The sequence below is a fragment of the Astatotilapia calliptera genome, chromosome 17 (genome assembly GCF_964374335.1).
Source record: "Astatotilapia calliptera chromosome 17, fAstCal68.1, whole genome shotgun sequence".
Taxonomy (NCBI): Eukaryota; Metazoa; Chordata; class Actinopteri; order Cichliformes; family Cichlidae; genus Astatotilapia; species Astatotilapia calliptera.
The window spans coordinates 2,586,685-2,604,236 of NC_137438.1; the positions used below are offsets into that span (position 1 = coordinate 2,586,685).

At 39.7% G+C, this 17,552-nt stretch overlaps 1 protein-coding gene across 2 annotated transcripts; it reads right to left on the minus strand.

Moving 5' to 3' along the window:
• Positions 1–1,870: 1,870 nt before the first annotated feature.
• On the minus strand, positions 1,871–16,354 carry sult4a1 (sulfotransferase family 4A, member 1). Of its 2 annotated transcripts, XR_003270192.2 has the most exons (8): positions 15,990–16,354; positions 11,529–11,659; positions 9,150–9,230; positions 8,548–8,674; positions 8,339–8,433; positions 7,184–7,322; positions 2,301–2,372; positions 2,035–2,174 (listed from the first exon to the last, which is right to left on the minus strand). XR_003270192.2 is itself a non-coding variant. In XM_026147831.2 (7 exons), the coding sequence occupies exons 1-7, from the start codon at positions 16,156–16,158 to the stop codon at positions 2,062–2,064; spliced, it is 855 nt and encodes a 284-aa protein (XP_026003616.1). In that variant the 5' UTR covers positions 16,159–16,347; the 3' UTR covers positions 1,871–2,061. The 2 variants fall into 2 exon arrangements, 1 of the variants encoding a protein (XP_026003616.1); XM_026147831.2 differs by lacking the exon at positions 2,301–2,372 and having other exon boundaries at positions 1,871–2,174; positions 15,990–16,347.
• Between the last annotated feature and the right edge of the window lie 1,198 nt (positions 16,355–17,552).

The window sequence follows — 17,552 nt, forward strand, 5'->3', positions numbered from 1 at the left end:
TTAGACCGCCAGAGGGCGACATTCCATTACTTTCAGCTAAATGCTGGTAAACTGCAGATAACATAACTTCTTCTTTAAATCCAGTATTGCAATTCTTTTATGTGACAAAAGCTGTTTTAGATGAATTTGATGGCATAAATATCCATTTATGTCAATGTTTCCAGACCTGACCCGACCACTACTGTGTGGATCTAGACACAGTCAATGAATTTGACGGGGCCCTGATGTACTCGGGTGACATGTTTGAGGATTAACAAGACAGTTGTCCCTCTCCACATCTCATACACACTCACATCAGACGTGTCCAAATATCTGTAGCTGATGCAGAGCAGAGCCCTCTAATCACCAAGCAGTTTTAAACGTTAATTAATCTAAAAATAATTGTTGAACTCGCACCAAATGTTTGCTGACATCAGGAGGATGGTTAATAGTTACACTGTAGTGAGTTTTACTACTTTTACCAGGACACCTGCTGTAAATACCCAGATTTCTGCCTTAATGACAAGTTATGCTTTCAAATTATATTAGTGGAATAAAGATGTCTTTCACAGAAAAGCTGACATTGTTCTATAAATTAAGGCTTGTATTCCCAGTGATGCAGAAAGCAAACGATTTATTTGTTTTGAATCGTGTTGAAATCATCGATATGCTTTCCCCTGACTCGGCCTCAGTCCACCCTCAGTTTCAAATCTGGGAGCAGATTTAGAAAACATTACAATGCTTTATATAAGAAAGCAAGGTAGCAGCTGCTGGCAGTGAGACGAGAACAACACTGGACTTTATTTATTTACAGAGCTCTTATTGGCAAACTTCATGGGAATATTGGATGTGTCTTCTTGCTTATATTTCAACTTCACACTATACTTGGTACCAAGACTGTTTAGTCCTTTAAATTTATCACAATAATACCAATGTAGGAAATTGCTGCAATAAATCGATTATGGATATTTGCATCATACTTGCTTCTTTCTGATGCAATATTATTTTTGTTTTATTCAGTTTCTATCTGTTATGATTTTATACATAATTCAAGAGGTTTCTTTATATTATTTTTATGTAATGAGTCAAAGTAAATGTTTTTCATGTGTGTCATAACCAGGGGGTCCTTGTAAAAGAGAGCCTGCTCTCAAAGCCTTCCCTGTTTAAATAAAGGTATTTTATATAGACCACAAATAAAAGATCTGGCAGACTGCGTGGTAAATGTGTTTACAGTAAAAACTGGTCAAAACATTTTGTGTAATCTCAAAGTTGTGGCTCATAGCGACAACCCGATGAAGACGTTTTTAGCATTGCAGCTCATCGTTTTGGTTTTTTCTAACCCATTTCCAGAAATACGCTGCTGCTGCGCCTATCGACTGTCCTCACACAGTCTTACCTACAAGTTGATGGCGAGCACTATTCGTCTACCTGATATTTTTCATCGTTATTTTAGCTGAGACCAAAACAGAGCTTATGTTTGTCAAATGGCCACAGCGATAAATGACTGTGGCTCCTGAATATTCTGGACTTATGGTAAACATACAACTCTTTGACAACAGCTCGAGGTCGTGTCCATAATGCTGCCAAACAGTTGGTGGTTCAAAGTATCGTTTTTTTCCTTCAACTAGTGCCGACTCAACATCGTTAGTGTTGTCGTTAGCATGTTTGAGGACAGCTATAACAACTTTCCCCGTTCATTTCCAACGTTTTTCATCACAAATATCTGCATACAGGTTAAATTCCTGTTATGAATCCACCCACCAAGACTTCAGTTCAGTGGCTGACCCTAATCTAGTCGATATATACTATAAACACACACAGCAGTGGAGGTAGGGGCTGAGGGAGATTTGGTTTAACTATTGATTTAAAAAATTCGGTAATCTCCACAACAGTGTGACTTCTGATTTCTGCTGACATGGGATTGCATATGTGAAAAGTCTTTTAGTGAGAGCTCACTGTTAGGTTGAACTATTGAACTTCAGATTGACTGAGGGAAGATGTAGGAGTTTGGGTTTCGACAGGAAATGAGCTAGCATAGATAAGTGAGTCGGGAAGCGATACGGAGAGATGGTCAGGCGTTCCTCACAGGCAGAAGTCAAAGGTCAAGTCGGACTTCCCCATCTTCTGTCTGTATACCGCATCAAACTTTTCATTCATAGACACGGTGAAGATATCTTTCCACAGACCAACACGACCTGCAGGGAAATGGAGCGTAGTAAGGATTTTAATAAGCACCGTCTTTATTTGTGCTCAAAACACCAAAACTTATTGAGCGTATTTCTGCTGCAGACTGAATGCAGCCCGGCACGGCAGTGACTCACCAGTTGCAGTGTGTATGTGACTGACTGTCAGCTCTCTAACCTATAGCAGATCAAACACCAGACTTCCTTAGACTAAAAGGAAAAAAAACAGATGGAAAAACATAGAACAAAAACAGATGACAGAAACTGTAAGTGAACATAAAAAACTAAATATACACATAAACCAAAATGATAACAAATAAGGAAACAAATGTAAAACACATGTACACTCATGTGAAAAACTATGCGCACCCTTACTGTTTCTGTAGGAATTAAGTAGCTTCAGAAAGCACAATTACAAAATGACAGATCAAGTATGGCTTGTTTGGAAAAAGCCTATTCTCTCTAAAATGAACTTGACCGCGTTTGCAAAGCTTTCTCTGAAACAAAGGACAACAGATCTGGAACAACGTCCTTTGGACAGAAGAGACCAAGCGGAAATCCTTCAAGCATAGCAGTGGAGAGGTGATGAGTGGGTTTGTTTTGCAGCTACAGGACCTGGACTTGTTGCAGTCACCGTGTAGACTTCTGTGTACCAAAGTACTCTAGAGTCAGCTAGAGCGTGGCCAAAACTGGGTCGTGCAACATGAAAATGATTGGAACAGAAAAGAGTCAAGGTCTTGCAATAGCCCAGTCAAAGTCCAGAGCTCAACTCGATTGTGGAAGTACCTTAAGATAGATATGCATAAACACAGTTCCTCCAACCTCAGTGAACTGAACAATGACATGAAGGAGTACGCCAGATTTCCTCAACTACTGAAGGGACTGGAGGTCACACAGAAAACAGGGGACACTTCAAGTTACTGCTGCTAAAATAGTTCTGATAGATAATAAATCATCATTTGACAGTTTTCTTTTTCATATGACTGTACATGGAACTCATGAAAGGTTCAATCAAAACAAACGCAGTCACATCCTGCACAACACTCCAGTGTTAAACTACAGTCTGCAGTGCAGAGTCAGACACACTGGTGCTATAATGTTTTCATCAGAATGCATTATGTAATAATCCAAAAATATTCAATCACATAGTCATGCAATATGAAATGTCATGCAGGTAACCTTGGCACAACTCATTTTTAATTTAACCAAAACTATTTAAATTAACGCCATAACTAATTTAACTATAACTTGGTTCTGTATTCGAACCATCGTCATTCCTACAGTTGAATCACATCATCTTGTTTTCTTCTGCGATCATTTTGATAAAGTTAAGCGTTAAATTCTTAGGTCCCAGTCACACAGACCCGGAGATCAGTTGGTGACTACATCGACCCGCTGATTAAAAAATGAGAATCTCCCTACCAGCTGCAATTTGTTACAGTTGCTGTGATTGATTGTCACAGAGCCTTGGTAGCTATCACCTATAACTGTCATAGGAGGCACTGACTGACCCACAAGCACACACTAACTAGCTGCTATGTGACCATGAAACTATGTAGTGTGTGAGGCAAACCAGAAACATCTATTGATGAAAGTTGTATAAATTTAAATGCCAGTATAAGCATTGTTAGCAGGCTCAGTGTGTGTTTCTCTTTGAAACCATATTCTTAATATTTGGTCATATTGAGAAAACACCAAACCTGTAAATTAACTATCTTAACATTGGCACGTTAATAAACCAAGCTCATAATCCTTCCAGTCAAAAGGTTTTTCACAAATTTATATATTTTTCACAGAACTTGTCTTTGCATTAATCAAACAATTTAACATTCACTCGTTTAAAACTCAGTATATAAATAATTAAACATAGTTAAACATAGTATTCACCTCTCAACTCATGCAGCATGTATGTTAACATTTACTGATCAGAGGTGTAGACCTGATGGAGCGATCAGCCCATTTTAAATAATAAATTCACAGTTAGCTTAATAACTTCAGTTGTCAGTTTAAGAGAGTTTCATACAGTAAAGTTAATAAAGATGAAGCGAGTGATCAGAGCTCTCATTGTGATAACAAGGGTCACATTTAACAAGAATTTTCTTATGACATCAAAAACCTGCTTTCAGGGTTTGTCCAAAGAAGTACAGAGTCAGCTATGTGTTTGTGAACAGCATTTCCAAAGCTGCACCCATAGAAGTGTAAAGTTCTTCTTGACAGTAGGTCTTCACATAGCAAGGGGCAGGTGTTAGACACAGAGTTTAGGAGTTTAGGAGTCGTTTGGTACCGGGCCGCGAGAGTTGAGGCTCAGGTGGAGTGCAGGGTTTATCCTAAACTGTGTCTAACACCTGCCCCTTGCTATGTGAAGACCTACTGTCAAGTCCCGAGTCATATGTGTTATAAATCAGCGGTCCCCAACCCCCGGGCCTCGGACCGGTATCGGTCCGTGAGTCGTTTGGTACCAGGCCGCGAGAGTTGAGGCTCAGGTGTGAAATGTATAGTTTTCAGGGTTTTTATCGGTTTTCAGCGTTATTTTGTTATCGTTTTTATCGTTAACTCGGTTTTCCTGGGTCTTTTCACGTGTGTTATGAATAAATCTTCTTTTTTTCGGTACCGGTACTGGTTTTATTTTGTTGTATTTTTCCGCGACACCTTAAAGGCCGGTCCGTGAAAATATTGTCGGGCATAAACCGGTCCGTGGCGCAAAAAAGTTTGGAGACCGCTGATATAAATCATTGACTACATGAGTTAAAGTAGTATTGTGCACCAAGAGCTCTGAGTGACTGAATTACTAAGAAGCTAACGTTAAGTAGCCTTGTGCTAACCTGCAGTGTAAAGTATTGACTATGACACTGCGTGATGATCTAAACTCCTGAAACAGAAAGGTGTTTCTCTTCATAAAGTCCTAATCTCATTGTAATGCCTCTGTCAGTGCGCCCCAGGGTGGCTGTGGCTACAATGTAGCTGCCATCACCTGTGTGTGAATGGGTGGATGACTGGATATGTAAAGCGCTTTGAGGTCCTTAGGGACTAGTGAAGCGCTATATAAATACAGGCCATTTACCATTTACCATAGTTCACATAAGGAACAACTTAGACGTGGATGTATTTAGCTTGTATCAGATTATTAGTCCAGCTGTGAGATATTATTAGTATTAGGTAAATTTGCATGGGTAAGCCTTTGCTCTGTTTACTACAGGTCAGTGACCTGAGACTGGTCTGCATACACAAACTCTTGCAACATAACTATCGTCTCCAGGGACATTAATAACTAACCAACACAAATCAATGTAGTTATCTCCCCTTAAAAAATGTTGTCTATAAGCTCAGTGTACATTAAATAATTTATGGTGTGGTTGACTTTAGGAAATGTGTAATCTGCAATGCTACACATTTCCTTTGCAGCAGTCGAGAGTTATAGTTAGTGATTTAGTTGTTGTCTGAGTTTGTCTGCACTAGCTTGTATTGAATTTGACCCCAAATATGATTAGCTTCGATTATTTGCATCCTGACCTCTATCAGCTAATGGGAACAGCTAATCTCTTAATGGGAACAGAATGAAAAACAATGAAACTGCTATAAACAAAAAGGTTTGAATACACCTACATGGAGCATACAGAAATCGAACTACACAATATTGTAGTATCACCACAAGAGTTAACAAGGAGGTAAGCACTGTAAGAAACTAACAACTCTCAGCAAACAGCTCAGAGCAAAGGACCAAAAAGATCTGACCCAGCTGCTACTTTCTTTAGTAGCATTAAGTAGCATGAAAGGGCAGTGATTTTGAAAGAGAAGCTGCTATATAATTGACTTTTCACTGACGTGAGCAACGCATAAAATTCGATTCTCCTCCACTGCTTCGGGCATTTGGCAATCCTACCACGATGAGCTTACCCAATCTTCTACCAGAAACTGCATTTTTTGCACTTATTCATGGAAATATAAAGTGGGCAATGTCCTGTAAGATTTGTGTTTTCCTGGTACTCTTTCTTGTTTGCAGCATTTGTTTGAATTTGTTCTTCTGTGTTCATTCATTTTTCCAGTAATATTTTACTCTTCATACTACACACAGACACAATGTAAACAACGGGAGGCATTGCTTTAGGTTTAGATGCACAAACTCAGAGCAGCAGCACCAACAGTCTGATATTCCTGCACTCTATTCCTCTGCATACTCACAGCGATATCAGTGGGGGTGGAATGGACCCTTTGGTGGGTCACTTCTGGCCTACAGTCTGTGGACCCCTGTTCTAAGATGTTACACAGCCACCACTAGCGGTGACATATTACAGCTGCCTGCTCTGTGCTTGGATTTTGTAAACTAGCATGTCCTGTTTTTATATTGGTATTTATGTGTTACCCTTAGCCACACTTGGAAAATAGTTCAAAATAATACAAATAATAGATAAAAATATAACATCAGACACATTTGATTTTCTCCTGATTAATCAACTAACATATTGCATCATATCTATGCAGGTAATCACCATACATACAGTTAAACTGCCTATTCAGAAGACTCAATGAACAACCTCCAGAGCTGTAAAATGAACATAGAAATCACAAAAACTGCAGTTCCCTTTACTTGCCGATAGATAAGATCCCCTCTTTATAAGAGCCTTACCTGAATTACATCCACCTGGATATTTGAGTTAGTGGCCTTGATTAATGAGTGTCTGTAGCTGGTTCTGATGGGCGTCTGCTAAGATGGGTGTCTTCACTGTGTTTGCATGATTTGACTAATTATGGCTTTCTGTGTGAAGATTGTGTTGCAGTTTTGGTGGGTGCATTCAATTGCTTTATTAGTCTGTAACTATATGTGGGGGGTTTTTGTTGCACCCATACAGTTTATGGAGACAACTTGTGAATATAGCTAACTAGTGTTAGCTCTTAAATTAGCACTGCTCCCTCTACTCAGAGTGTAGAGTCCTAAACCAATGGCTGATGTCTCAGTCGGTATGTGCATGTTTTATGCTGTCTGTGCCCAGAACAAAATAACTGAGCTTTCCTCTCCCACTCACCTCTGCACATGGACAGTGCCTCTGAGTTGCAGCACTGCTCAATGAGCTGGTTGCAGCTCTCCACCATGCCTTCCAGCTGAGCCTTGTCACAGGAGACACCCAGAAAACGTGCCAGTTGTTCCACTAATGTCCCCAGATCCTGAAGAGGAGAGGAAGAAAAATCTATGAAAGCAAATGTAACAAACAAACACAGAGAAAATGTTTTGTTGTTAAAATAACGCTAATGCGTGATTCTGCTTGTTTCCTCCTGGATTTGACACGCATTAATCCTCCCTCCCCCTCTTTCTGTTGCCCGTATACCCTCGGTGTGCTGAAGGTTGAGCCTCCATGCATCGTGAAAAGTTTTCATATTGTGACATCAGTGACATTGAACTCGTTCAGATTACTACTCCAGCTGGGTGCCTGATGAACGGTAGAAATGTATTTGGATACTTGGTACTTGCAGCTATCCTGTGTGTCTTCTAAGATTGGTCTGCCTGATCTTAGAGTCCTGACGTACTGTTTTATCAATCAGTAGCTGGTGCCTTGAACCTCTGATGTTATCTATGCCCTTATGCGTTGATACAGGCTGGTAAGTTTAACGCCCATAGAGCATAAAAAAGAGCAAAAACATATTATATAAACACATTTCTATTAAAATAGATTTTTGGTTTAGTTGGAAATATTCAATGCTTCTTGATTTTTATCCTATTGAGTTCCTTAGTCAAACTATAGTTTAGTATACTAAGAGGGCAAAAACTACCCATATGGAAAAGATATATAAATCTTATAAAGTTTGTATCTGTCTTGTGTGAAACTTGTATGAAAAGCATACAAGAGTGAAAACAGATATAAGATCCCTTGAAAAATTATATAATGAAACTTGTATGTTTTGGACACTTCCTAAAAACAATATATGAAAGTAATGAGAAAGTGGCCACTTTCATGAGTAAATCATGTAAGTTTTTACTATTTCTTTTCCATATGGGTATGTTCAAGGCCAGAATGCCTGCTCAGAAAATCCAGGCTCCATAGGAGCAATTTCCCCCTAATTTACTGCCTACGTTGCACACAAAATTCAGTAAAGTCATCTGTCAGGGGCAGACAGCTGGGTGTAAGTTTCCATGAACTAGCAATAAGATGCTAAAAGGGCCCACAAAACAGTTGTGATATTACCTTGTACATGTCTTCGTATTTCAAGAAAAGGACATTAGAATCCATACGGTGTTCCCAAAATTCCTGAACATGTTCAAACCAGGAACCATATCCCACTATAAAGGAAAAGTATCAATCAGTGAGATACAGGGACTCGACAAAACAGGACAGGGCTTCTATGGAGTGGATTACATGAAATGTCCAAATCTTCTATTAATCTGTATACTCACGTTTATCATTCATGAAGCGCCGGCAGAATTCCTGGAAGGTTCCCCGGTAGCTCATGGTCCTGAGAGAGCGGTGAAACTGGTAGTAGGATACCACCAAATCCTTAGGGTTTCGAGCCATGTAGATCACCTGGAAGAGGGCAACAGTACTCGCTGTAAACAGGAAGTATAGATTTAACCCAGTATCACAGCAAGGCGTGTAACAGACACGCTGGTCCACCGTGGACAGAAGTTGGATTACCAGCAGTGGGAGATAATATATTTAAAGTCTGCATTGAGCAAAAGACGTGTGGCGTACATTTCAGGGTGCTCAAATGCCAGAAACGATAAAGCTAGGCAGCTAAAATGTATCTACATGTAAGAGTGTTAATAATGTCTGAACACTTTCCCGTGATTATTTTCATGTTGGCTTGAAATGGAATATCTCCATCTGATGTTTTACTGCAGCTCCTGCGTGCATGTACATGAGGCAAAGCGGTCTATTTGACTTTTTGCCGTGATACTAGGTTGATATATTACCTCTGTGTTTTAGTGAAATAATAATGACTGCTGAATCTCCCTGTTTACTTGTTGATTTGATGAACTCAGCCTCTTAGAGAACTAACCTTAGCTTCTCCATTGTGCATGGCTGTAGGGAGGAATCGATAGGGAAGATGGCTTTTGATCAAACGAGGTGACGACAGCTCCTGTGAAAGACAAACACAGTGAATCTGCACTGAACTTTTCCCATCATGTGCAACTCTGGACATTTGTCCAAGAAATCTGCAGCTTTGACACGACTGAGGTGTTTGAGTTTTAGCCAGTAGAGTGTCTCATATAACATTTTACGACCCTGGAAGAGGTCCTACAAAAGTTCCCCCAATAAAAATCTTAATAACACCAGATGAGGTCATTGTTACTGGTGGTGAAACAAAAACAAACCAAAGAGCAGCCTGATAGACAATAACCTTACTGCAGCATTAGCATCAGTTTGATGGTGCTGGTCAAACATAGAGACCACTACCAGCATCTCCTTATGTTATAGATCTAAACAACACGTTCTCACTCCCGAGTAGAGCAGGGCGCTATGACTAAAAACATTCTTCAGTCTTCAGCTGATCCAAAATGCTGCAGCAAGAGTCCTGACAGGGACTAGAAAGAGAGAGCAGATTTCTCCTGTTTTGGCTTCCTGTTAAATCCAGAATTCAAAATCCTGCTCCTCACATACAAGGTCTTAAATAATCAGGCCCCATCTTATCGTAATGACCTTGTAGTACCATATCACCCTATTAGAGCACTTCGCTCTCGCTCTGCAGGCCTACTTGTTGTTCCTAGAGTATTTAAAAGTAGAATGGGAAGCAGAGCCTTCAGTTTTCAGGCCCCTCTTCTGTGGAACCAGCTTCCAGTTTGGATTCAGGAGACAGACACTATCTCTACTTTCAAGATTAGGCTTCAAACTTTCCTTTTTGCTAAAGCATATAGTTAGGGCTGGACCAGGTGACCCTGAATCCTCCCTTAGTTATGCTGCAATAGACGTAGGCTGCCGGGGATTCCCATGATGCATTGAGTTTTTCCTTTCCAGTCACCTTCCTCACTCACTATGTATTAACAGACCTCTCTGCATTGAATCATATCTGTTATTAACCTCTGTCTCTCTTCCACAGCATGTCTTTATCCTGTCTTCCTTCTCTCACTCCAACCAATCACAGCAGATGGCCCCGCCCCTCCCTGAGCCTGGTTCTGCCGGAGGTTTCTTCCTGTTAAAAGGGAGTTTTTCCTTCCCACTGTCGCCAAAGTGCTTGATCATAGGGGGTCATATGATTGTTGGGTTTTTCTCTGTATCTATGAAGCGCCTTGAGGCGACTTTTGTTGTGATTTGGCGCTATATAAATAAAATTGAATTGAATTGAATACTTTACAACACCGCTCCTCTAAAACAGCAATAAGGATCATTATTAGGCCATATGTAAATAACAAAATAACTTTAACTTAAAGCAAAATTGGGAAACGTAAAGTCCGAAACAACATCAGTCAAACAATGCTGTTTGGTCTGGGTCTAAACAGAGCGCGTTGTGTGTGACGTCTTCTTTTGCGCATGCGGCTGCTTTGAGCGTTCACACTAGAGCGCGTTTGCTGTCACATTTTAATTGTAGTGTGAACGAGCAGACAAAAAAATCGGATTTGATCAAAACATTGGAATTGAGCATCAAGACCTGCAGTGTGAACAAATGACGAGATCGGAAAAATGAGGAAATGTGAGAACCATTTGGAATCCATCCACACATGTTCGTTCATTTTCCTCAAATCGCTTTGGAAAACACTATTTCACGTCATTACAGTGCTGGTTAAGGTTAGGGGTAAGGTTATGGTTAGAGCTGGAATACGTGGCTGGAACGTCTTTTACCGTGGGACCGTCATTCTACTGTATTTCACCCATAACCCGGCGCGTACCTTAAGAATGCCGAAGGTCGCCTTTCGCGTTCCTCAGGAACGCCGTGGGACGTGACAAATCGTCAGGATGTTACGCTTCAGGAGTGAGAATGGGCTGATCTAAATCAGCAGTTAGTTCGTTTTAATGTTGTCATAATGTAATCCACACAATTATTCATTCCTAAATCTATAGGAATAAACAGATATATGCCTGTGAGGAATCTATATCCAGGGGACAAGATTTTTAACTTTCAAGTTTCCATTTGTAGTCTCAGCTCAGTTAATGCAAATAAACAGTATATCTGGGAGGTAAAAGTGGGAAATGTAATATTCAAACTTTTGATGACTTTGCTTTTTATTAAATTTTCTAAATTATCTGCATTTATAAGCAAGACTTATGACAGTAAGTCTTGAACCAGTTACCCATTAACATGGCTACAGTGGAAGGCTAAGTTAGCAGGCTAGATTTTGCATTGTTTTACCAGATCGAATAATTTAATCTCACCTGCTGCCTCAGTTCTAAATTGGTTATGGTGCTGAGTGTCTGCTACTGTGATGTCAGTGACTCACTCTACCTGTATGATGTCCAGCCCAGGTTGTGGGTATTCTAAAACAGGCAGCTGTTCATCAATGTTCATAAGGCCAATCTCATCAGGGTCTGCTCCCTGACTCACTAGATACACAACTTCCTGAAGTAGACTGGTGCCTGCAATGACAGAAAAGACAATCAGGGGACAATGACAAAAGTCAAACTTCAGCATGAAACAGTGAAAGTTGCTGGATCCACAGCTGATGAGCTTGGATTAATACAAACTAACCACTGAACTATTGTACTGCAGCACAGAACACCCAAACAGTCTTTGAGGCCTTAATTCGTCCATGGGAACTCAATGAGTCACATGTAAAAGTGTGTGCGTCACTAAAAGACATCTTGGAAGAAATTATTTACTGTTTCCACTTTTTCAGTCACCCTAATCAATTACATTGTAACCATTTAATCGCTAGTTACAAAACATTACCATTCTCACATTATTAATGTCTTATTTGTTGCCAGTCCAAAGATTTATGGGCAGTTTGGCTCACAGATGCAGATCACACCATGTGAAACTTGAAGGACGCCTCTCTGTTAAGCAATGGAAAAAGTCAGCATTTTAACACGATGCAATCAATTCATCCCAGCTTGTTTCTTAATAACTTAAAGGCTTGCCAGTGTTCTACATTACAGAGTGATATGAATAAGACTGACTACTCTCACTTAGAGAAAAATAAAGTGAAGTTAGCCACATACTGGCTTTGAAACCGAATAAATTGCATAAGAAAGTTTTTCAGTAAAAGCTTTCTCGTTCTAAAAGAACATTTTTATAACCCATTAGCAGCAGTTATGTAGTGTGTTGATAGATGAAAAAAATCATTTGCGGCTTACAACTAAAAGTTTAAAAAACCTCTAGGAGCCTGTGATACAAAGATTAACAGAGAACACTGTTCTCATAATAACTCTGAGATTCAAATGATGGATGATTTTTACACGTATTCAATTGCACAACAGTTTGGGGTCATTTTGAAAATCTCTTTTTTCTGTAAGTACAAAAGAATCACTTTTTTCATCTAATTTAGCAACAAAGAATGAAAATAATTTATCAAAAATCCTAGAGATTCTGCAAAAAAATCATAGAGAACTCATTTTTATGGAAAGCATTAATTTGCCTGCACGGAGTGTATAAATCAGCCTAAGCAACCTAAGCTTGAATGCAGATCATGACACATTAAACAATATAAAATAATATAAACTGATTTTGTTAACTGAAACAGTAAGTCTTGGTGAAAGATGAAAACTGGAGCCCATCATGTGTCCGGATTGCACCAGCAGCAATGGCAATGAGTTCATTTTCAAACTGGATCCTCATTCAATATGATGTCATTCTGTCATGCTGTGATAACTGGTAACCAGGACGGGTTACCAGTTTATGTTTCTAGTACAATGTGTTTAAAGGTTGAGCATGTAAGCAGCCTAATTTTACAAGTGCTTAATGTTTCAGTCACATAGCTGCTGTGACTGAAACATTAGAAACTGCTTGGAGCAAATACTTCATGCTCACAGGCGCCTATCGGGCACCTTATTGTCTGTACCTGGGGTACCAGAAGCTTAAAACAAGAGTCAAAAGCAGAATAAACTGTTTGTCATTGCCAGAGAAGATTTGACAAGCTTTTCATAGGTGCAACTCACGTACTCAACTTTGCATTTTCCTTGCAAATGTTGCACGATTTTGAGGGAAATAAACAGGCTCTCCAATGATATAAGATTTACTGCCAAGAAGCATTGTGCTGAGTTTGTGTTATATTATGTTTGATATTATATCTGTTTCTTTTTTCTGGATGCATTTTTGTTAAATTTTGATCCAGATCAGTAGCAGGTTTTTAATTTAAATACATCACAATGCATATTTCATACCTCCTTCCTAGTAAAGAATTAAAGTCCTTATCTTTATTTCAAATTCTTCACTTGATTATAAGTGAACTTATGGAACGTATGGTTAGCATATGGATATTATGTTTGGAAATTTCACTCATCATATGTTTAATATGAGACTTTGATACTGGATTCCCATAAAGCTGATGGAAATGCTAGAGACAGATTAAATAAAGAAAGACCAAATCAGTGTAGCACAAACTGACATAGAGTTTCTAAATGGATGGAGCATAAAGCTGCAGGATACTCAGGAGCACATTGCAGACTCTCCCAGCTCACCTCTTTCAAACTCTGCTGTTTTCCAGTCTTTCTAACTCCTTTGACCATGTGTTTAGAATTTTTGCCTAAAGTTACCTAACGCATGTTTTAAGGAAAATGAACAGTCATGGCTTAAAGACAGCTGTGGTTTAAAAAGGGGAAACAAAATCCCTGATAAAAGTTCAATATGTTTGTGGAGCCAGACCTCCTGATTCCACTAACTTCAAGGATGTGCAAGTATACAGTATGACATATGAAACAGACCTAAGTAATATCATATCGCTCACGCCCTCCCTTTGGTTTATGGAGTGCTGCTAATCCTATTGGCTAAGATGATCACATGTAAGCCAATGGCATCATAGCTCTGCAGCATCCCAGCCATGTGGCCTGACATGTGCTTTCTTTCTCCTATGCACCAAAAGACTACAGATATATAAAGCTTGTTTAAGCTTAAAAACAAAGATTGCTTGGATGCACAAAGTTGTAACTGGTTAAAATGAATATTTGCAGAATATTGCAGAGAACCTCAGGAGACCAGCTGCGTGCCAAGGACACCAAGTTCTGCTCAAACATGCACTGTTTTGGTGTACAAATGTGACGGATCATTCCTGATCCTGCTGTGATAAACTTATGAAAGGGATCATTCTTGGCATCTGTGACTGCTGTTCCCAATAATTTTAGCTCTGGTGACCTTATCAAATGTCACTGGCTCTAATCCAGGGGAAAAAATCACTACTTTGAAATCACACCAGTGTTCTCTGGAGATTTCTGAGTCTGTGCTTCAGTTCTAAGTGAGTGTGTTGGGTTGTTGGGTGTATTTGTAACTTCTGAGTCATTATCACTGTATAATAGGCACTAACAAATAAACTAATTTAATGATGCTGTGCTGAATTTGTAGAGTTCTTCTGAAGTGTTCCTGTGACTGTTTTTTTTTTTTTTTTTTTTTTAAGAAATGTGTGCAATACCAGTGTTTCTTGTCTTGACAGCACACTGGATCAAAAAATGTTTGACATTGAACAAAATAGTGCAGTGGCAAGATCTGAGAAGACATGTGCTCCTCTCAAGTGCCTCTGTGGCTTACAGCTATCTGTAATGCTCTTCTATGCATGCATCTATCCAGATGTACACTGTAGGTGCGTATAGGGTGGTTAAAGAGGCAAAACTAAATGAAAACCACCCCTTTTAATATGTCATTGGTCTAGAGTACCGTTAATCGTACATTATTACATTGTTCTATTTTATAATGGACTATATTATTACAGCTAAAGCTAATTATCTTTATGTAAGTAAGTCTTATGGACAACAACATTAAAATGTGATGTTTCACACACACTTTAATGAAGCTGTAATAAAGCAACAGTTATGATCCCAAAGTATATAGTATAGTATAGTATAGTATAGTATAGTATAGTATAGTATAGTATAGTGTAGTATAGTATAGTATAGTATAGTATATAGTGTATAGTAGTATAACTATATTTTGCTTATAAAACCTTTTTAATAATAAGTAAAATTCGATTTTTCCTCAAAGGTTCTGCTTCATTGGCAAATGCTTTTATGATCAGATATTCTGATTCCTTTGGGCCCCGTCAACCACCCTGTGCCAAAAACTTTCAAAACATCCCCGATGGTCGCCACCCCGTCCTTTGGGTTGCTTTCCTCTGCTGTGCTACATAGAAATGCAACTAAACTCTGAATATTCAAACTCCTTCTGGCCTTCTGCAAGCACTGCTCCAGCTGCCCACCACCTGTCACATGACCGGACCCACCCAGCGCACAGCAGGGCACGACGCATGCAGCAGCGCTGCGCAAAGACACTCTGGGGATAGATGTAAACACCAACTTCTAGAAGTGCTCATGCGAGTGAGGTGGATGATGAAGGCCACAGTAGTTGTGGAGGCTGCACTGATGTGTTTCAGCCAGCCATTAATCGATCTAATCAGTCTGACTCGTTTATTTGCTGATATTTGAGTATGAAGTACGGGCTGCTGATGCTACGTGTACATGCTTGATAGAGGCCTATAAAAAGTAGTTCTACTGCACAAGCATCATAAACAGATATCGTCATCCACCCACTGCAATAAAGTGAACGGATTTGCAACTCTCACGATACCGTGATACCTGCGTGCTACGCAAAATGAACCCTGTGACTGATACTAGATACGGGCTACCTGTGCATTCGTGTTTTATTCGTGTTGTTAAACTTTGATAATAACAAGAGAGGCCTGCAGAAACTGCTGCAGTAGCGAGCAGCAAGAAATGCGAAGGCACGAAGACACTCGTGCACAGGGTGGTGTGGTGGCTCCTTTACCTGACTTTGGGTACGTCACAATCCATATGTCGCTACTTCTAAGGGAGAAGTTGGCGATTTCCTCCATCTTTCCCCTGCAGAAGGGCGGCAGCCGCACTCCATCAAACTCGAAGTATTTGCTCTCAAACTCAATCGGCGTGCTCGGCGTATCTGCCTCGCTCTCGGCCATCGTCGAAACGAGCCGCCAGTGCAGGAAAAAGAAAACGCGCACACCCACGTGAACAGCTTTGTGTACGTGTGGTTTGATGTATTTAAAGGTAAGAAGATGATGACCGTGATGAGGTTGCTTGAAACAGCGCTGCTTTGCGTCGGGATGCTGTGGCTCGCGGCGGAGGGCGGAGGAGTTGACCCTCAGCCAATGGCGCAACAGAGAAGTGATGTAATACGCGTGCATGAGAACCAGCATCAGGACCACTCAGCAGGCTCGAGGATGCGCGCTCCCTGCAGAAGCAAACTCGTTCCACAGACAAAAGAGAACTATTGGGCTATGAGGCTGGTGATGATGACTGCATGTTGTGTTGATACAGCATGACTTCGGGTACAGATTGCATGGAGCCAAACACAAAAAAGAAAACCTGCTCCACAGCGCAGTGACCTGAGACTGGTGCACTAGCACCCCTCTCAGCAAGACAACGACCTAAAGCAAACAACCAGAACACTTCTCGAGTTATTGCATGATAAAGTTATTCAATCTGTGTGGTTAAATAGGACCTGATGATAGCAGGTTATAGATAATTTCCATCTAATATGGCAGAGCTTGATTGGATCTATCAGGAAGAATAGGATTAACTGCTTAGATGCAGGTGTGCAAAGCCTGTGGAGTCTTACATAATAAGACTGAAAGGTGTTACTGCTGGTAAAGTGATTTCTAGAAACTACTAAATTATTTAAACGTGGCATTTTAGTTTGAAATTTTCTTACATTTCTTAAAAAATAAAAATAAAAAAAAAATTAAAATTTTTTTTGGAAAATAAAGTCAAAAAAGAAATGTCTAGCCCTTTGTGAAACATGCATTCACACTTCATCTGTCAGTTTTATTCCCGCAAAGAACAGATAGGACATTGCAATCTTTTAGTTCTATATCTTTTCATGTTATGTTACCATTGTGGATTTATCTTCAAAAACATTTTATCAATAAAAACGAAGCCTAAAACACAGTGAAATGATTTTAAAGCAAGAACTTTCATATACTGTTAATGTTGCCCATTGTCTTTTTTAACTTATACTTTGTTGTCACCTTTTTTAGGTGTTGTGACGTCTCGGAGTCAAACCTTTCTACTGATTGGATGGATTGGCTCATGTGACAAGCCTCAGTAACCCGTGCTGCCTTTGTACTAACTCGGTAATAGGAAGACTTTCAAATTACTTACGACATCATATTTTATATTGCTTTGACATGTCATTTAAGTAGAATAAAATGATCGAGTTGATGACTCTTTGTTAAAATACGCCTTTTTAATAAACAGTGACAGTAGAAATGCACATATGTATATGTACTTATAATACAAATAAATCGATAAGTGGGACATAGTTGCGTTGTTTCGTAACGCTTTTTCTGACAGT

Excerpts from the sequence above, each read along its gene's own strand:
- sult4a1 (XM_026147831.2), bottom strand. The coding sequence starts at position 16,158 with ATGGCCGAGAGCGAGGCAGATACGCCGAGCACGCCGATTGAGTTTGAG. Across the intron at positions 8,675-9,149 it reads TGCACAATGGAGAAGCTAAG|GTGATCTACATGGCTCGAAA; the intron begins GTTAGTTCTCTA and ends GCCCTCTTCCAG. Across the intron at positions 8,434-8,547 it reads GCGCTTCATGAATGATAAAC|TGGGATATGGTTCCTGGTTT; the intron begins GTGAGTATACAG and ends TTTCCTTTATAG.